The 19,890-nt window shown below is 37.4% G+C and overlaps 3 protein-coding genes and 2 pseudogenes across 5 annotated transcripts; 3 read left to right on the forward strand and 2 right to left on the reverse strand.

The window, feature by feature from the left end:
• The first annotated feature begins 99 nt into the window (after window positions 1–99).
• On the forward strand, window positions 100–1,999 carry LOC104740135 (uncharacterized; annotated as a pseudogene). Its single transcript, XR_015579408.1, has 5 exons — window positions 100–375; window positions 627–811; window positions 934–985; window positions 1,152–1,253; window positions 1,581–1,999. The product of XR_015579408.1 is annotated as an uncharacterized LOC104740135 (transcript).
• A 1,856-nt stretch (window positions 2,000–3,855) lies between these two features.
• LOC104740136 (putative splicing factor 3A subunit 1) lies at window positions 3,856–7,660 on the forward strand (annotated as a pseudogene). Its single transcript, XR_015580536.1, has 3 exons — window positions 3,856–3,987; window positions 4,195–6,287; window positions 6,379–7,660. The product of XR_015580536.1 is annotated as a putative splicing factor 3A subunit 1 (transcript).
• A 209-nt stretch (window positions 7,661–7,869) lies between these two features.
• On the forward strand, window positions 7,870–11,186 carry LOC104740140 (putative splicing factor 3A subunit 1). Its single transcript, XM_087485627.1, has 3 exons — window positions 7,870–8,234; window positions 8,452–10,569; window positions 10,658–11,186. Exons 2-3 carry the CDS (start codon window positions 8,455–8,457, stop codon window positions 10,913–10,915), a joined length of 2,373 nt encoding a protein of 790 aa, XP_087341753.1. The 5' UTR covers window positions 7,870–8,234; window positions 8,452–8,454; the 3' UTR covers window positions 10,916–11,186.
• A 1,676-nt stretch (window positions 11,187–12,862) lies between these two features.
• On the reverse strand, window positions 12,863–14,314 carry LOC104740138 (uncharacterized). The gene is made up of 4 exons (XM_087485628.1): window positions 14,005–14,314; window positions 13,669–13,884; window positions 13,444–13,589; window positions 12,863–13,326 (listed from the first exon to the last, which is right to left on the reverse strand). Exons 1-4 carry the CDS (start codon window positions 14,249–14,251, stop codon window positions 13,222–13,224), a joined length of 714 nt encoding a protein of 237 aa, XP_087341754.1. The 5' UTR covers window positions 14,252–14,314; the 3' UTR covers window positions 12,863–13,221.
• Window positions 14,315–17,301: 2,987 nt separating this feature from the next.
• LOC147927883 (uncharacterized) lies at window positions 17,302–18,795 on the reverse strand. Its single transcript, XM_087485630.1, has 4 exons — window positions 18,452–18,795; window positions 17,899–18,251; window positions 17,662–17,778; window positions 17,302–17,566 (listed from the first exon to the last, which is right to left on the reverse strand). The coding sequence occupies exons 1-3, from the start codon at window positions 18,696–18,698 to the stop codon at window positions 17,731–17,733; spliced, it is 648 nt and encodes a 215-aa protein (XP_087341756.1). The 5' UTR covers window positions 18,699–18,795; the 3' UTR covers window positions 17,302–17,566; window positions 17,662–17,730.
• Between the last annotated feature and the right edge of the window lie 1,095 nt (window positions 18,796–19,890).

Here is a 19,890-nt window from a genome sequence, read left to right on the forward strand (position 1 = left end):
TTTTGTATGAAATAAATCCTGATGGACACACACTATCCACCCATTATTTCTCTTTATCTTTTCTTTATAGTTGACTGTATTGAGTACTAACTACTAAGTTTTCTCCTTCCAAATTTCTTCACTTCTTTAGTTTCTTTTCTCTTTTTTCATTTTCATGCTTTATTTGGATTATTTAAATTTTGTTTTTACTTTTTACTCACAACCCACCAAGATAAATAGGTAGCCACATGGTCTCCCCTTAATTCAACACATTCATAGTCAAATCGACAAATCATTACAAAAAAAAATAAAAAAAAATGAGTGAGCTTTCCTACTCTCTCCCCTCTTGGGATCTCCATAACCTTGGATCACTCTTCAACCAAAACTTCAATCTGGGTATAGACAACCACATATATAATTACTGATCTTTTATGTATAAATATGTTAATATTTGTTGAGCTTGTTGGTAATATTCGTGCAATCAAAACTATATATGAATTCTTTTTTGTTTTTTGGTGAAAACTATTATTCTTTTGTTGGAAAGATCATGAATGTAATTGTGCTTCGTAATTCAAGAAATTTTCATTTAAAATATATACACACAAGTATTAATGGAAGGAATTTGGCCATGCAATGTACTTTTGTAGATGCATGGGGGCTCATTGATGAATCGCCGGAGCATATATTATGTTCGCCGGAGATGGATATCGGGGACGTTTCCACCGGATACCTTGAAGACGCACTCGTCGAGTTCAGTGGGAGAAGCAAACGGAGACGTCTGTCGTTCAACGGCGCCGAGGACAAACCAACTAACGATTTAGACCATTCTCAGGTTTTTATATAATTACAACTCTGTTTTTTTTTTTTCCATTTGTCATTTACATAATTAGTCGCTATTTCTTTTTGTTTTTAGTATGAAAATGAGTTGGTTAATCGTGGTATATAATAATGCAGAATAATTGGGGCCTGCCTGAGAATTATAGTTGCACGAGTAGTCAGTTTGCAGGTAGACCTACTTCTTTATTATTATCACCCATATTTGTTTTTCTACATAAATATTGTTTATTATTAAACTAATATAATAGTAATAACTGATTTTTTTCTTTTAATAACTTGAATAATCTTGATGAATGAACTCTCCTTTTAACAAAAAATTTCTTATAATTGAGCAGTTGAATCTCCAAATTCTTCGATCAATATATGTTCAGGAGAAAAATCTTCAAATTTTTCAAAAGACTCTTTCGAACCATCCTCGAGGACCTCGACCACGTCAAGTAAGCATTCTGTATTTTCTTCCAAAGTAATGAATGGGATATATTTTTCGTTTGTGTTTATGCGTAATTGTCCACACTCATATATTGCGTTAATAAAATAAAACATGAAAATTCTTTTTATTTTTATTCATTTGCGTTTTGCGTTTATGAATATTTGATATCAAAGTTTTTGTTTCTAATCACATTCACATGTAAAGTATCTTAGCAAGTAACCCTAGTTTCCTTTTGGTTGATAGTGGAAAAAAAAACACTAGCTGTATCATATTTTTTTCCTTTATTACTCGGTCCATATAAATACTTTATTACTTACACACTTGTGCATTACAGAGAAGAACGACAATGACGAGAAGAAGAGTGTGGTGTATCCATTTGGAGTGGTGAAACCAGGTGGTCGAGAAGAAGACGTAACCCTAAATGACATTAACAAGAGGATTCTAATGCCATCGGCTCGGCCGGTTCGACATCCTGTTGGAGATTATGCGTGCTGTCCGTGTGTCTCTGCAGATGGACCGGGTCTATCAGGCAAAGCTGTGGTTGCTTTCACAAAGATACAAACACTAGGGAGGGGCACAATTACTATCATAAGAACTAAGGGATGATATATGTAATGTTGGTAATTAGGCGGGTCGTTATAATCTGTACTATCGAGATGTTGAAAAAAAAATAATCATTGGTAATATATATATTGTTGTATATAGTGAGAAAGATTTATATATCTATATATGTATATGTTTTTTTCTTTCTAATTCTTCTTAGCAAAAGTATTAAGAAACCTTTTCACAAAGAATCAAGGTTATCTTAATTAGAAACTTACTAAACTGAAAAGAACTTAACCAAGGAAAATTTTCTCTTTGTTTTTTTTTTCTTTTGAATGATTATGTTTTTTTTTCTTTTCTTTTTTTTGCATGTTCGTGCTTTTTGTTCTTTACCTCTTTTCCCCTTAGCAAACTCTTTTGTTCTTTAATAAAAAAAAATATTCAGTAGACACCAAATAAATAAACGAAGCGTGAAGAAGAATTATAAATAAAGAAATTAAAGTAAAAGGAAAGAAATTTGTAGAAAAGCAAGTACACACAAAAAGAGAGTGTTTAGTACCTTATCATGAAATTTTCGAAGATGGTTTATATGATGTTACGCAACAAATCATTGCACTTTCTTTCTTACCTATATGTTCAAAATCTTGATGATTATAGGATACTAATACCAAACACATAAGTACAACAAGGAACGAAGAAAAAAAAGAAAAAAAAAATCAACAAAAATGCAATCTCCCCTTCTTTGTAATTTTCGTAATATGTGGGAATGATGGATGTATAAAAGCATTATTTTTTATGTATTCATAGTGCTAATGATATTAGAATGAGATATATGTATATAGAATATTTTACATATATCTCATTCTACTAGTGAACAATCTAAACTGTAGTTTATTTCAGTTTTGTGTCTTGTTCTTCTGGTTTCAGTTTTAGAAGCAGCAGTGTCAAATAAATAAACGAAGCGTGAAGAAGAATTATAAATAAAAAAAAACCAAAACTATTACTCTATTAGACAGTCATTCACACGGTCATACCAAACAAAAATACATAGTAAATTGATCAAATCTAAATAAAATTTTGAATTAAAAGAAAAAACTGGTATATATAGTTTATTGTTTAAAAAATAAAATATCAATTTGCCCTCAGTCAGATCTCAGATAGTCAGATACATGGCATCATGTTTATGTAATGTTACGTTTGTCGGCATTTTCTGTAACGGAAGGAAAAATAAGAAAAGCAAGCACTCGCTCGTACTCTCTGGTCAGTACTACTCGTAATGCTCATATAAGTGTTTAGCATGTGGGAAATCTTTTTAAAACATTTCAGGTGGTTTATTGACGTGAATAGGTTAATAATAATACTTAACAAATTGTTAATGCTCTTTCTTTCTTTTTGTTTTCTCCAGATTTCTTCAAATTAAGTGGAATATTTAGCACTAATTTACCTGTCTTTACCATTATATTTTTCCTCTCCAAAAGGGACCAAGACCATGTATGCTTTTAACCTTGGTGGGTTGGGTCCATGTCGGTAGACCATGGCTAAATTAAACAATGTTGAATAAACAATAATATTTTGAAATCTTAATAGTAATTTCCTCAATTTTATTCTATAGTAAATCTATCTTTATTAGAACAGAGAATTTTGGAATATTTGTTATTATTCAGTGATTTTTAAATTAAATAGATGAATTACAATCTCAAACATTTAAAATTCAATAAATGTGTATCTTTAACTTGTAAAAATATTTCCAAATTTTCTGAAACCTAATTTGAAAACAAAATGTCTGTAAAAATCCAATTTAAGATAATACACTGAATTAAAAAGCCAAAGATTTTAAAGACTGAACCTATAAACTTACATAATTTTCTTATTGTATTTCCAGATGAATAAAACATAGATCCTTAAATTAAAAGTAATTAGCCTTTAACAAAAACAAAAAAGAGAGTATATTATGGTATGTAATCACATCACAATAAAATAGTAGATATTTATATTCATGCAGTAATAATGAAGCCTTTCATGATGAAGTCGGTCTAACAATTATCTATGGACCACAATTGTAAGCCCAAGTGAAAAAGCCCATTACTTGAAACCTATATAAACCTGAATCGTCTTTTTCCTCCGTCCTTCGCTTATTCTTCTTCTTCTCCACGCCGAAGTGATTTATTTTGCGGTGGTGCTGTTCCTCACCGGCAAAGGTACACGATATGCTTTTTTTTCTTTTAATCTCTATCCTAAACGTAGTAGCCCTTCACATCGCCGATTACTCTATTTTCCCCTATCGCTATTTCATGTTTTTTTACGATTTTATTTCCGCTTAATCAATCAATTTTAGAAGATTTGATTAGTTTCCAGTGTCATCATAATCTGATACCTAATGTTTTCATTTTTTTTGCTCACTGCAGGAAGATGTTGGGTTCGACGAAGATACTGCCACTAGATGCTCCTCCTGTTGACGGTAATCTAGGTCCAATTCCTCCGTCGTCGCAACTAACGGAGGAAGAGAAAGAGACGATGCAAGCAGAGCAAAACAATTCAAATCGAGCTCCGGCGTCTGTTACTACTCACACGAAACCCGTCGGGATCATTCATCCACCTCCAGATATAAAACAAATCGTCGAGAAAACGGCTCAGTTTGTTGCCAAATACGGCTTGGTGTTTGAAAACAAGGTTAAAGCCGAGAAGGCGAATAAAACTCATTTCAACTTTCTGAAAAGCGATGACCCTTATCATGACTTTTACAGGCACAAGATCACTGAGTACTCTGCTCTGAATCAAGACGGAGCTCAGTTTACTGATTTTGATGATACTACCAAAGATCCTGAACTTGATGCTGTTGTAGCTGATGATGAGTCTGTATCATGTGATGCAAAACCTGACCTGCAGGCTCGATTTAGGGTTCCTTCTAGTAAGCCTTTAGAAGCTCCTGAGCCTCAGAAGTATACAGTTCAAATTCATAAAGCGATCACGAGTGAGGAGCTTGATATTATTAAGCTTACTGCTCAGTTCGTGGCACGGAACGGGAAGTCGTTTTTAACGGGATTGACGAGTAGAGATATGAACAATCTTCAGTTTCAGTTTATGAAGCCAACACATAGCATGTTCACTTTTTTCACTTCTCTGGTTGATGCGTATTCTGAAGTATTGATGCCTCCTAAAGATTTGAAAGAAAAGATGAGAAAGAGTGTGGCTAGTTTGACTACTGTTCTTGAGCGTTGCTTGAATCGTCTTGAATGGGATCGTTCTCAGGAGCAACAGAGTAAGAAGGAAGAAGAAGAGAAAGAGAAGGAGAGAGTGCAGATGGCTATGATCGATTGGCATGATTTTGCGGTTGTTGAGTTGATAGATTTCTGACGAGGAAGATGAAGATTTGCCACCGTCTATGACACTTGACGAGGTTATAAGGAGGAGCAAAGTATCAGTAATTGGAAAAGATGAAATTGTTGAGCCTGGAAAGGAGGTAGAAATGGAATTGGATGAAGATGAAGTGGAGCTTGTTGCAGAAGGAATGAGATCAGCGAACCTGGAAGAGAATGGTTGCTCTATGCAGATTGAAAATGTACACGGTGAAGAAGCACCAATGAGGATTGTTAAGAACTGGAAGAGGCCAGAAGATAGGATCGTGACAGAGAGAGATCCAACTAAAGTTGTTATATCACCAATTACTGGAGAGATGATTCCCATTAATGAGATGTCTGAGCACATGCGGATTTCTCTTATTGATCCTAAGTTCAAAGAGCAGAAGGATCGGATGTTTGCTAAGATTCGTGAGACCACTCTTGCACAAGATGATGAGATTGCTAAGAACATTGTCGGGTTGGCCCGCCTGCGTCCTGATATCTTTGGGACAACCGAAGAAGAAGTCTCAAATGCTGTCAAAGCAGAGATTGAGCGGAAGAAAGATGAGCAACCAAAACAAGTAATATGGGATGGTCACACAGGAAGTATCGGTCGCACAGCTAGCCAAGCCTTGACTCAGAACGCTAATGGGGAGGAGCAAGGTGATGGTGTTTATGGATATCCTTATAACTTCCTTGGTCCAGCTGCTCTTCCTCCTCCTCGAACAGGTGTCCCAACAGTCTTGCCATTACCAGTACCAGCTCCTACTTTTGCCTTGAACCTCCCTCGTCCTCCTCCTACTGTTCAGTACCCTGATGCACCGAGGCCACTTGTTGTTCCAATGATGCAGCCAATGCATCAGCAACACCAGTTCTCAACTCCCGGGCCACTTGGACACCCTTCGATGATGATGAACCGACCACCACAAATGCATTCTGTTATGCATGTGCCCCCTCCACCGGGATCTCAGTTTCCTCGTATGGAAATTCCTAGACCTTATGGTCAGCTCCCATCGCATTCAATGGGGATGTTGCAGTCACCACCTATGCCTGGGTTGCTTGCTCCACCACCACCTCTTCTTGAGGAGCCTGAGCCAAAGAGACAAAAGTTTGACGAGTCAGCCCTTGTTCCAGAAGACCAGTTTCTTGCTCAGCATCCGGTAATGTGTTTTTTTTTTCAGACTCTTACAGTAATTTTATAATCCATTTCTTTTTCCTCTGAGTTATCTGACCTGTTTTATATGTTTTCAGGGTTCGGCTACTATCAGGGTTTCTGTGCCAAAAAGGGATGATGAGTCCAAAGTCATTGAGATCTCAGTGCAGTCGTTATCCGAAAACGTGGGGAGTTTGAAGGTGAAAATAGCTGGGGAGATAGATATTCCTGCAAACAAACAGAAGTTAAGTGGAAAAGCTGGGTTCTTAAAAGACAACATGTCGCTTGCACATTACAATGTCGGAGCAGGAGAACTCCTAACATTGTCTGCGAGGGATCGTGGTGGGAGAAAGAGATAGAGACCGTTTGGTTGATACAGGGAAATGCTTTTTAATCTCTTAATTCTTGTTCTTTAATAGATGTTTTCTATTGTTTGCCAAAAGTATATGTACTGCTCTCTCGTACTCATCATATCTCTACTATTACTGACTTAAGTTTCTTTTGGATTTGCAGCTAGTTTTGAGGCAACAGTTTCCTCTATAATCTTTGAAGAACATATTTGATACTTTGCTTTGTGTGGTCTTCATGTTGTTAAGCTTTTTTAATTAAATTTTACTTTTTCTCTTCTGTAGGTACCAAATGAGGATGCTGCTTTGCTTGTGTTGTGTCCCACAGGCCACAGGCTGATCATTGTCGCAGGGTAACACACACAATCAGAATACTTGAGATGTTAGTTGAAAGTTGAAACATCGGGAACCTTCTCTAGGGTTTAAACATAGGTTCTCTTCTGGTTATTGAAAATGTTCTGTTCTACGCTGATACCGCGACCACGAGAGACCCGAACTCTTGTGTCGACTAAGTTTGTTTACAAACAGGAGTTGAGAGTACAATATGAGCCATGTCCATAATGCTAAAAAAATGAACTTCGTAAGATGCTCAGATCAAGTTTTTGATATGGTCCCTCTAAAAGTATACAGTTAGACTTCTTGAAGGGATCCTGAGAGTGCTTGATATTATCAAGGTCACAGTACAGTACTGCAGTCAGTGGCGCTTAATGGGTGATCGTTCTTCAAGGGATCGATCACGACTAGAGAGATTAACAATCGTTGGTTATACTTTACGCATAGAGTGTTAACCATTTTCACTGATTTGGTTGATGCCGTTATATGGAACTATTATATTAACCCCTCTCCAATATCTTGCAGCTGAATTAGAACAGATTTGAGGAATCTTGCTTATGCTTTGTGAATTCTTGCTCATTAGTCTTAACACCATGATTCAGATGCAAAAGTCTTGTAGATTGCTCATTACTCATAACACCATCATTTATGATTGTAGACTTGGTTTGTCTTGTTATATAAAAAGAAAAAATTACTTACAGTTCTCTGTTTAGCAAACCACTTTGTCATGAAAATTTAGATGATTATATAATGTAACGCAACAAATCATCTAAATTCTTAGACTTATTTCTGGGACTTTCTTCCAAAGTGGAACAATCTCAGAAAAGCAAATGAGTTTGCGTTTGAATCAACTAACAATGCTGTTCTGATATTTATCGAAAGCACTCCAACTCTAGAGTCAGAAAACATGATCATGCAACTATGTAGAGACCAGAGACAGCCAAAAAAAACAATAGAAAAGCAAAACGGTTACACAAAATCGGATTCAAAGCTTCCAAACTTGTACCATTTTATATGCCCGTCTGTCTAAACTCTGAACAATCATCGAGCAAATTATTTCAAGCCCATTAAAGGCCCGTAAGCCACAATTGAATACAGAGCTTCGTTCATAAATCCTAGGGCTCGGTTTGATTCCCCTTCTACTGTTTGGTTCTATCGATCTTTCATCAAATCGTCTTGTAAACCTTCACATTCACATCTCGAGCTGGTTCGTGCTCCGCTTCTTCCCGACGTCACGGCAGTTCTCGCGGCGAGGTTGTTCCTTACCAGCTGAGGTACGGTATTTCTTATCTTTCTCCTAAACCCTAAGCTGCACTTCTTCGCGTCGCCGATTACTTTTGTCCCTATCGATCTCTTTCTCTCGCATCTGAAATGAAATACTCAATTGTTTCTTTTTGCGATTTTTAGTTACTCTTTTATCAACCTACTTAAGTAGATTTGATAGTTAGGTCGAAACAGTTATCCTGAACTTTGAAAAAATTTTGGTTGCAGAAAATGTTCAGTTCGATGGAGATACTGCCACTGGAGGCTCCTCCTGCAGATGGGAATTTAGGTACACTTCCTCCTTCGCAATTAACAGATCAAGAAGTCGAAGAGAGGGAGTTATTGCAAGCAGAGCAAAACAACTCAAATCAAGCTCCGGCGGCTGTTGCGACTCACACTAGGACTATTGGAATCATTCATCCACCTCCTGATATCAGAACTATTGTTGAGAAAACGGCTCAGTTTGTTTCCAAAAACGGGTTGGAGTTTGAAAAGAGGATTATAGCTAGTAATGAAGGTAATGCCAAGTTCAACTTTTTGAAGAGCGCAGATCCTTATCATGCGTATTACCAGCATAAGCTCACTGAATACCGTGCTCAGAATAAAGACGGAGCTCAGGGTACTGATGATTCAGATGGTACAGATCATTCTCAGCTTGATGCTGCTGCAGCTGCTACTGCTGCTGATGAGTCTGAAGCAGGTGATGCACAACTCGACCTTCAGGCTCAATTTAGGATTCCTCCTAAGCCTCTTGAACCTCCAGAGCCTGAGAAGTATACAGTTAGACTCCCTGAAGGGATCACAGGTGAGGAGCTTGATATTATTAAGCTCACTGCCCAGTTCGTGGCACGGAACGGGAAGTCGTTTTTAACGGGATTGACGAATAGAGAGGGAAACAATCTTCAGTTTCAGTTTATGAAGCCAACACATAGCATGTTCACTTTTTTTACTTCTCTGGTTGATGCGTATTCTGAAGTATTAATGCCTCCCAAAGATTTGAAAGAAAAGCTGAGAAAGAGTGCTGCTGATTTGACTACCGTTCTTGAGCGTTGTTTGCATCGTCTTGAATGGGATCGTTCCCAGGAGCAACAGAGGAAGAAAGAAGAGGATGAGAAAGAGCTGGAGCGGGTGCAGATGGCTATGATTGATTGGCATGATTTTGTGGTTGTTGAGTCTATAGATTTTGCGGATGAGGAAGATGAAGAGTTGCCACCGCCTATGACACTTAACGAGGTTATTAGGAGGAGCAAAGTATCAGCAATGGAAGAAGATGATATTGTTGAGCCTGGAAAGGAGGTTGAAATGGAAATGGAAATGGATGAAGAAGAAGTTAAGCTTGTTGCAGAAGGAATGAGAGCAGCAAACCTAGAAGAGATTGTTAAGATTGAAAATCTACACGATGAAGAAGCACCTATGAGAATTGTTAAGAACTGGAAGAGGCCAGAAGACAGGATCCCGACTGAGAGAGATCCAACTAAAGTTGTTATATCACCAATTACTGGCGAGCTGATTCCCATTAACGAGATGTCTGAGCACATGCGCATTTCTCTTATTGATCCTAAGTTCAAAGAGCAGAAGGATCGGATGTTTGCTAAGATTCGTGAGACCACACTTGCACAAGATGATGAGATTGCTAAAAACATTGTCGGGTTGGCCCGCCTGCGTCCTGATATCTTTGGAACAACCGAAGAAGAAGTCTCAAATGCTGTCAAAGCAGAGATTGAGAAGAAGAAAGATGAGCAGCCGAAGCAAGTAATATGGGATGGTCACACAGGAAGTATCGGTCGCACAGCTAACCAAGCCTTGACTCAGAACGCTAATGGAGAGGAGCAAGGTGATGGTGTTTATGGAGATCCCAATAGCTTCCCTGGTCCAGCTGCTCTTCCTCCTCCTCGACCAGGTTTCCCAACAGTCCGGCCATTGCCACCACCTCCTAATCTCGCCTTGAACCTCCCTCGTCCTCCTCCTACTGGTCAGTACCCTGGTCCACCGAGGCCACTTGGTGTTCCAATGATGCAGCCAATGCATCAGCAACACCAGCTCTCAATGCCCGGGCCATCTGGGCACCCTTCGATGATGATGAACCGACCACCACAAATGCATTCTGGTATGCCTGTGCCCCCTCCACCGGGATCTCAGTTTCCGCATATGCAAGTTCCTAGACCTTATGGTCAGCTTCCACCGCATCCAATGGGGATGATGCAACCACCACCTATGTCTGGGATGCCTCCTCCCCCACCACCCGCAGAGGCACCACCACCTCTTCCTGAGGAGCCTGAGCCAAAGAGACAAAAGTTCGATGAGTCAGCCCTTGTGCCAGAAGACCAGTTTCTTGCTCAGCATCCGGTAATGTGTTTTTTTCAGAATCTTTGAGTAATTTTCTTATCCTTTTTCCCCCCATGAGTTGTATCTTACCTGTTTTATACATTTTCAGGGTCTGGCTACAATCAGGGTTTCTGTGCCAAACGATGATGGGTCCAAAGTCATTGAGATCACAGTGCAGTCATTATCAGAAAACGTGGGAAGCCTGAAGGAGAAAATAGCAGGGGAGATACAAACTCCCGCAAATAAACAGAAGTTAAGTGGAAAAGCTGGGTTCTTGAAGGATAACATGTCGCTTGCACATTACAATGTGGGAGCAGGAGAAATCCTGACATTGTCTATGAGGGAACGTGGTGGGAGAAAGCGATAGAGACAGCTGGTCGACGCAGGGAAATGCTTTTAATCTCTTAATTCTTCTTTAGATGTTTAAATTTGGTGGCCAAAACTATATGTACTGTTCTTAGTTTACACATCTTCTCTCTTGGCTCATCATATCTCTAATGTCTATGGGTTCCAGACGAAGAAGAAAGATCATTACTGACTTACGCTTGTTTTGGTTTGCAGCTAGTTCTGAGGCAACGTTTTGGCTCTGTAATCTTTAAGAAAAAAAGAAAAGAACTTATGTGATACTTCTTGCTTTACTTTGTCGTTGTGTGTTCTTACTTTGTGGTAAAGCTTTTTTAGTGCAGTTTGGTATCTCTTCTCTGTAGGTAAGATACGAGGATGCTGCTTTGCTTATAGTTTTTCCAGAGGATGATCATTGTCAAAGGTACGCAATTACCATTGTTAAGATGTTAATTGAAACGTTGAGAACCTTTCTAGGCTTTTAAACATAGGTTTTCTTCTAATATAAGTAGAGTGGTTTTGGTATGCAAAAACGCTTCACATCTCTGCGACTTCTGTGGGCCTTTGTGAGTCTTTACCGATCAATCAATGTATATGTACGTCTTAAAGTCACATTTTCTGATTCTGTGTATTATAGCATTTGTCAAAATGAAGCTAGTAACAAAGATTGCTTACTCATTTATTCATTAGTTTGACAACGAAGTTTTTGTCAAAAAAAAAAAAAACTCCAGTAAATAAGTTGTGTTTTTTTAGCTGTTACAACATCTACATATTAGGAAATAAAATTTATCATAGTTGAGCCTTCATTATAAGCCCGAGATGAAGTTAATATCTCAAACCGGAAAGTCGAATTCCATTTTTAACAAAGATGGCGCTTTTCATAAACTGCGTTTGAACTTTGAAACAAGAAAACTTCCGGACAGCGATATTGTTCATTCTTATTACAACAAACATAAGCTCTGAGAATCAAGATATTGCTTTTGCCCTTTTCCTGAAAATGTGTAATCTTTGTTGCTTAACAAGTCTACATAATAGATGAGAAAGTTAGAGCAAGTCACAATAATAAAGTGGCTTATACATGAACTATATATTGCAACAATATTAAAATGCCCTCTGGGTCTGGGGTGACTCTGAAATCATCATATGCCCTTATGGTCAGTCTTTGACTTATTTAAAGAAAAACAAGAGAATTGGGTTCTAATTTCATTCTAACTGGAGTTGGTTTAGTCCTAGATGTCCCTTTAAGGCTTGATGATGGTTTTAAGAGAATGTGCGACATAAGAAGATGAGGAAGATGATCGGAGACATGATGGTGTGTTTGTACGAGAAGAGAAACAAAGACAAGAAAAAAAGACAACTCTCATAACTCTTCTGAAAACTTGTCCTCTCTTTGGGACTAGACAAGCTTCTCCTTCACCCATCTCGCTCTCTCTCTCTCTCTCTATTACCGGTTTATTTTTGGTTTGGTTTTTGGTTTAGTATGTAGAGATGATGATGTGTCTTGCAAGCTGGAACTGCCGACGTGAGTCTATATAGTGATTAGTGAAGGAAGAGTTGGAGAGACAAAAGACCGCGTGAAGATCCTCAAGACGCGTTGGCTCGTTCTCTCTTTTTTTTTTCTTCTTATTGCAAATTCATTTATAATTTGAAAATTCATTTATACTTAGGATCTATATATATAAGTGAATACTATAGGTTTAGTTAAAACTGGTAACTGTTCAGAGTTTGAAGTAGTCGTAGACTTTTCTTTCGTTGGTTCTAAGTTAACGCGTTTTTGGCTTACTGAGCGACCGGTTTTGTTTTTTTTGGTTTATGAATTTTATTCTTTTTTGAATTTAAACAATACCCTGTAAATATTTTTATTTTCTATGGATACTTTTCTCCCCTTCATATGTAATTAAGTATTTTACTCTATACAGTGTATGATTGATTAAGAACTATACAATCTTTGGCTAACCCATGATTCCCTGAATGAAGAAAAAATGAGATACTTTGTGCTTTTTTATAAGCGTTAAAATTTAAATATATGCGTTATAAATTATTTTTTTATGGCAGCGTATATGAATTGTGAACTTGAACCAAAGAGTGTGGATTTGTGAACAAAAAAGAGAAGTACATTGATTTTTGAAACACTATTCAGGACGTATTTGGTAATCGAAAAAGAAGAGTAATTCGGGTATCTGATCAAGGGCCGGGGCACACGGGGTCCTGGTACTATCTAAGTGCGAAGAGAGAACATTAACGAGTTCCTGACCAATCCTGACGTCTACTACTCCTCGAGTTGCTTCTGACAAGAAAACCTAGAAGTTTTATTCATGAATGTGTCTCGCATTATCTGGAACCATGGTAGTAGGCATTATCTGGTAAAGAATCAAGGGGAGGCTCGACTATGGCTTCAAAAAGGGACGGACCACGGGGGTTAACCCATTTTCCAAGCTGTTAACCAAAATCAAAATTCACATCCAAGTGGAAAAAGACAACATGGTTAGGAAAACAAAGAGATAAAAAGAAGTAGGTTGGGGACTTGGGCAAGGATGGCTTTTTAATATATACCTCATGTTCATGTTCCGGAGAAGAGAGGTGAGTGATGAAATTTTCAAAGCCTTGGCCAAGCAGATCATGGCAAGCAGGGCAAACCCAGCGGACAGATTCACCACTTGTGTCATTGCAGTTATCCTCCTCAACAAGTACACTTGGATCTGTGGAATAAAAAACTACTAGTTCAGCAAGAATTCAACAAGAATGTGAATGTGAGAGAGAGGAGGACAAAACACACACCAGCCAGACCCAGGAGAGAGTATTTCCAGAGATACTCAGCGGCTTCTGGAGTAGAGTCAAACGGAAACGGGAAAATATCGTAATATCCACCACGTCCGTTTTCATTGACGAAGTTTGGAGGAACATAGTCTGGTAGACTTGATATGACCATCATATTAGATGGAGTTGGATCCAATTGAAAATAGTCGAGGGAAAGATCAATCATGTCTGTGGGATCTATTATTTCAGAAACCACTTAATTAGGACTCTCTCTCTCTCTCTCTAATTAAGCATCCGATTACTACTTACTCTAGCATGGAAGGAGTGAATAATTTTAAAGGATGAGAAGAAACTAACCGTAGGCGCAGGTAAGAAGAGAGATTCCAGTGGTAGAGACCGCTTCTAGGATGTCTTTAGGGACCTCTGATAGTACGCCAACGGCGGTGATGGTGATAGGACCAGAGTAGCCTAAATTCCTCAAATACCGTTTGATACACGGATCCACCCGACGGGGATCATAGCCATCAGGAACCGGACACCCCTTTATGTCCCAGTAGACCGTTATCGGGGCAGCAGCTGCCTCCTCCGTAGGTGGCTTCATCATTCAAAGACTTTTTAATTGAACCCTAGAGAGAGACACGGCCGTGATTGTTTCGCTTACAAATACAAGTTCTCAGATACTTTGTGGGCAAATATATAATTCTGTAGGTAGTCGATGAATTTTGTAAGTAACGTGAGAGACAAGGAGCGAGAAATTTTACGTTTTTTTTTTTTTGCTTGTCGGCTCGAGGATTTTACTTCTTTAATACTCCCTCCGTTTCAAAATATAGGATGTTTTAGTGAAAACACGCATATTAAGAAATAGTTACTTTTAAAAAGTTTAACCAATCATAAACAAGTCTGCATAATATAAAATATAAATTTAATCTAAAAGTTGCATAGATAGTTGGAAACATCTTATATTATGAAACAAAAATACTTCTCTAAACATCCTATATTATGAAACGGAGGGAATATATGTTTAGGGTTGATAATAGACTTCGCTTTGATTATGGGCCTACAGAAGATATATATACAGTATACAAATGAAAGTAATATATCACATTTGCTATTTTGTTTCCTAATTTTTGTGTGTTTCTCTCCTTGAAGGGATTGTTTACTCATAGAGGACACTTAACCACCATCTCCAATCGAAATCTCTATTTTTCACTCTAATAAAATAGAGTATAGTTTTCCATCAATATATTACTCTATTTTTGAGTTTAAAATAGAGTTAATGTAAAAAACTAGAATTGAGAATAAAGTTGCTATAAATATAAAGCAATTCCATCATCTATTTTTTACTCTAAAATATAATGGGGTTGAAGATTCTTTCTAGGAGTACCGGATCTTCCTTTTCTTTCTTTTGGATCTTTGATAACTTCCATTTTAATTAAGGTTAGTTTTAAGTTGTTTGTCGGTTGTTAACCCTCCACCAAAAGGGATTAGTACACGAACCTAACTACATAATTAAACAAACCTAACCCAGTTCTAGCACATAGACTATAGTTGGGGAAAATAGGCGCCAATTGCAAATCAACGAAATACCGTTTGATACACGGACCCACCCGACGGGGATCATAGCCATCGGGAACCGGACACCTCTTTATGTCCCAATAGACATATATTGGGGCCGCAGCTGCCTCCTCCGTAGGCGGCTTCATCATTCAAAGACTTTAGCTAAACCCTAGAGAGAGACGGCCGTGATTGTTTCAATCACAAATACAACTTCTCAATACTTGTGGGCAAAAATATATAATTCTGTAGGTAGTCGATGAATTTTCTAAGAAACGTGAGAGAAGGAGCGAGAATTTTTTTACTTGAGTTCTGTAATATATATAGGTTGATAATGGGCTTTTTGATAACTTTCCATTTTAATTAAGGTTAGTTTCCAGTTATGTTATCGGTTGTTAACCATAAGGGATTAGTCACAAATGCAACCAGTACACGAACCTAACTGCCTAATTAAACCTAACTCAATTATAGCACATAGACTGTGGTTGGGGGAAAGAGGCGCCAATTGCAAATCACCGAAATTTTGAAAATGATAGCGATAAGAGGAAAATCTAATTAAGGTTAAGCCCCTTTTCATACACTTATAAAAGGCTAACATCTGATAGATGAAAATCCTAAATGATTTTTGAATCACTTTAATTAAACAATAAATATAATATGATATGTTGTTTGAAATGGTTCTAAGTCATGTCTTTTAAAACTTCATAATCGTCTAATGTTGTGGATCATACTCATCATCTTTTCTTGCACCTAGTCGTCACATCTCGTGGAGAAAGAAAAAAATATTTCTTTCAAAATTTGGCTCAAATAAGTGAGAATGATTTTGAAAGTCTATTCCTCCAAAAGACTGGTTTTACGTTTACATGAACCAATTCAAAATGTAAAACATAGACAATGATTCTAGAAGTTTTTATAAAAATCTAAATTGCAAATCAAAATACAATAAAACATAACAAATGCTACTGTCAAAAGAAACTATTTCAATGAAACAAAACTAAACCAAAATAATCCTGATTCTAAAAGCTTGACACTCAATTCAATTAAGAAAGAGTCAATTTTGATAACAAATCAAGATAGAATTATAAATAACCAAAATATATTAAAACAAAATCGATGGGTTTAATTTAGATATAAAAATAAAATTTAATCCAGTCAAGTTCAATTGTTATGAACAACAAGAAGTGATGGATGAATATTTCGAACAAATCTCGAACAATGGTTTGGATGCTTACGAAGTAGATCTTTGATCATAGGTTTGATACGGCTTGTAACAAAGCCATCAAGGAGCCCAGAATTCTCGTAGTCGCCTAAACATCTTATGGGACGAGGATCTTCCGGTATCGCCTACACTTGGAATACGACTTGAACGACACTTAAAATGTTTTGCGGCGGATTCAGTGTTTTTTAGGAAAATCCTAAATTATTATTACAGGTAAAATGTTTCGTTTATGAATTTTATTCATTTTTTTGAATTTAAACAATACACTGTAAATATTTATATTTTCAATGGATACTTTTTCTTCCTTCATATTTTAGTATTTTACTCTATACACTCTATGACTGATTAAGTAACTATACAATCTTTGGGTAACCCATGATTCCATGAATGAAGAAAAAACGAGATAATTTTTGCTTTTTTTAAGTGTTAATATTTAAATATATGCGTTATATTTTTTTTTTTTTTTTGCCAGCATATATGGATTGTGAACTTGAACCAATGCATTTGTGAACAAAAAAGAATTGTACATCGATTTTTGAACCACTATTCAGGACGCATTTGGTAATTAAAAAAAAAAGAAGAGTAATTCAGGTATCTGACCCGTACGACAGAGTAAAAAAAAAGGGCCGGGGCTAAAAAAGAATTGTACCATTTAAGAAGCGTATACGCATGTCAATTCTAGCACATAGACTATGATTGGGGAAAAGAGGCGCCAAAATTTTGGGAAAGATACGACTAGAACATGAATGACTCGAAACGTTATCGAATTTATAGATCGAAAAGATTTTACTTGTACGATATCATTGTAGTAATTTAAAAGATAGGAGAAAATATGTGTATGCGATTACTAGTACTTACTTACACCTGTGCCGGGCAATTATTTACTATCGAACAATCACACTTTACTGTTACTATCGCTGTCAAATTATTTGATCATTTGAAACATATTGGTATTGCTATGTCTGATCTACATAACTTAAAATAAACGAGACTTGAAAAATAATCATAAGTTATATAAGTTAGTTAACCCAACATTTGAGTAGAACAAAGCATTTTAACAGCCTTAGAGAAGAACAACACCAAGGGCCATGTACTCACTCTTCTTCTTCACGTCCCTCTGCTTCTTGTGCTTTCTCCCTACCAAGCCTACAATTTTTTTTAGTTTTTATAAAAGATTAGAAATCTCAAAAGTTTTCAGATTATTAGAAAAACAGGCCCTTTGGTTGCTTCTTCATTCTCACCATGGTAGTAGCATTTGCTGGAAAAGAACCAAGGGGAGCCTCAAACAGAATCAAGGTGAGGCCGCTCAACTATGGCTTCAAAAAAGGAGGGACCACGGGGTTAACCCAATTTCCAAGCTGTTTGAAAACCAAAATACACAGCCAAGCGGAAAAAGATAACATGGGATCAAATTCAGGAAAACAAAGACATAAAAAGGAAGTAGGTTGGAGACTTCGGCTAGGATGCTTTTAACATACCTCATGTTCATGTTCCGGAGAAGAGAGGTGCGTGATGAAATTTTCAAAGCCTTGGCCAAGCAGATCATCGCAAGCAGCGCAAACCCAGCGGACAGATTCAACCCTTGTGTCATTGCAGTTATCCTCCTCCTCAAGTACCCTTAACAGATTCAGATGTTTCCAGAGAGTCTCAGCAGCTTCGGGAGTAGACTCAAATGGAAACGGGAAAATACCGTAGTAACCATTCTTCCCGCAACAAAGAGAAGAGAAGTTGGGAGGAACGTAGGCTGGTGGACTTGATATGACCATCACGTTAGAGGGAGTTGGACCCTCCCGAAAACAGCCGAGGAAAAGATCAACCATGCCTCTGGGACCTATTATTTCAGAAACCACTTAATTAGGACTCTCTCTCTCTCTCTCTCTCTCTCTCTCTCTCTCTCTAATTAACCATCCTATTACTACTCTAGCAATTACTACTTAGGTATCTCTCCTATTACTACTCTAGCAGTTACTACTTAGGTACTCTAGCAAGGAAGGAATGAATAATTTTAAGGATGATCGAGGGGATACTAACCATGGGCGCGGTTAAGAAGAGAGATTCCAGTGGTGGTGACCACTTCTAGGATGTCACGGCGGACCTTTGATAGTTCGCCAACGGCGGTGATCGTGATAGGACCAGAGTAGCCTAAATTCCTCAAATACCGTTTAATACACGGACCCACCCGACGGGGATCATATCCATCGGGAACCGGACACCTCTTTATGTCCCAATACACATATATTGGGGCCGTAGCTGCCTCCTCCGTAGGTGGCTTCATCATTCAAAGACTTTGGATTAAACCCTAGAGAGAGAGAGACGCGGCCGTGATTGTTTCGATCACAAATACAACTTCTCAAATACTTGTGGGCAAATATATATAATTCTGTAGGAGCGAGAAATTTTACTTTTTTTTTTTTTTCTTGTTTTTATCGCTGCTGTAGGCGCCCATAATCAACCCTAAACATATATTACAGAAGAACATATGTTTAGGGTTGATTATGGGCGCCTACAGAAGCGATATGTATACAAATGAAAGTAATATATATTCACAAATCTTTGCTATTTTGTTTCAGACATTAAAATATTCATAGGAAATTAACTTATACCAATTGTATATTTTCATTGGATGTTATTATCATACAGTTTCCCCTTAAAATAATTTATCTACATGCAAGTAAAAAGTATACCAACGAGTTCATGAACTCCAATCCTAAAACTACAACACATGTAAAAGTGTTATCAAAAAAGAACATCGACGAGTTCCTGACTCTTCCTGAAACCTGAGTTAGCTAGCATGTGGCAAAAACATTTTAAGGAGAAAGTAAGCTAGAGTTAGTACCTGAACAACATCATGAAGATGAGAAACTTCTTTTCCCTCTAACAGCCCAACCTTCTCGAGGTTCTTGATATATCCATTTAGATGATTCAGCACATAATGTGTTACTTGTCTTGTTTTCAAAACACTCAAAAACCTGACCAAATTTTATGGCTATTATCAGCCACTTTGTCTTGTTTTTAAAAGACAAGTTAATCCATGACAAAATTTTATGGATTTCAGAAAAAGCATATGGTCTCAAACCTGAGGAAATGAATCACGGACATCTTCCAAGAACTGTTTTGCTTCTACTCCTTCCACCTCACTTTCACTTATTACAGTAGAAGCAACGTCACTGTTACCTGTGTAAATTATATAATATAGCTAAGAGACATATGAATTTGGGAGTTTAGTTAACGTTACATGGGCTACCCATAAAGAAGAAAGCACAATTTCAAGTAAATGAAAAACCAAAGGTTTTCATTTCAAGGGCACGTCAGATAGATGGTCTTTGAAGTTATGCAGTCTTAAAGAATATAATAAACATACAGATATAACATAACAGAGTGATGCATACCTAGAAAGTCATGCAATTGCTGTCGCGCAATCCTGTGAGCACGGAGAAACGCAGAGGAAATGTAACAAGCAGATTCTAATC

Source organism: Camelina sativa, chromosome 14, assembly GCF_030686135.1.
Source record: "Camelina sativa cultivar CO46 ecotype springtype chromosome 14, ASM3068613v1".
Lineage (NCBI taxonomy): Eukaryota > Viridiplantae > Streptophyta > Magnoliopsida > Brassicales > Brassicaceae > Camelina > Camelina sativa.

Coding starts and splice junctions, on each gene's coding strand:
- LOC104740140 (XM_087485627.1), top strand. CDS start 8,455: ATGTTCAGTTCGATGGAGATACTGCCACTGGAGGCTCCTCCTGCAGAT. Junction 10,570..10,657: donor AGTTTCTTGCTCAGCATCCG/GTAATGTGTTTT, acceptor ATACATTTTCAG/GGTCTGGCTACAATCAGGGT.
- LOC104740138 (XM_087485628.1), bottom strand. CDS start 14,251: ATGATGAAGCCACCTACGGAGGAGGCAGCTGCTGCCCCGATAACGGTC. Junction 13,885..14,004: donor TCTTCTTACCTGCGCCTACG/GTTAGTTTCTTC, acceptor CTGAAATAATAG/ATCCCACAGACATGATTGAT. Junction 13,327..13,443: donor CTCCGGAACATGAACATGAG/GTATATATTAAA, acceptor TTTGGTTAACAG/CTTGGAAAATGGGTTAACCC.
- LOC147927883 (XM_087485630.1), bottom strand. CDS start 18,698: ATGATGAAGCCACCTACGGAGGAGGCAGCTACGGCCCCAATATATGTG. Junction 18,252..18,451: donor TCTTCTTAACCGCGCCCATG/GTTAGTATCCCC, acceptor CTGAAATAATAG/GTCCCAGAGGCATGGTTGAT. Junction 17,779..17,898: donor CTCCGGAACATGAACATGAG/GTATGTTAAAAG, acceptor GTTTTCAAACAG/CTTGGAAATTGGGTTAACCC.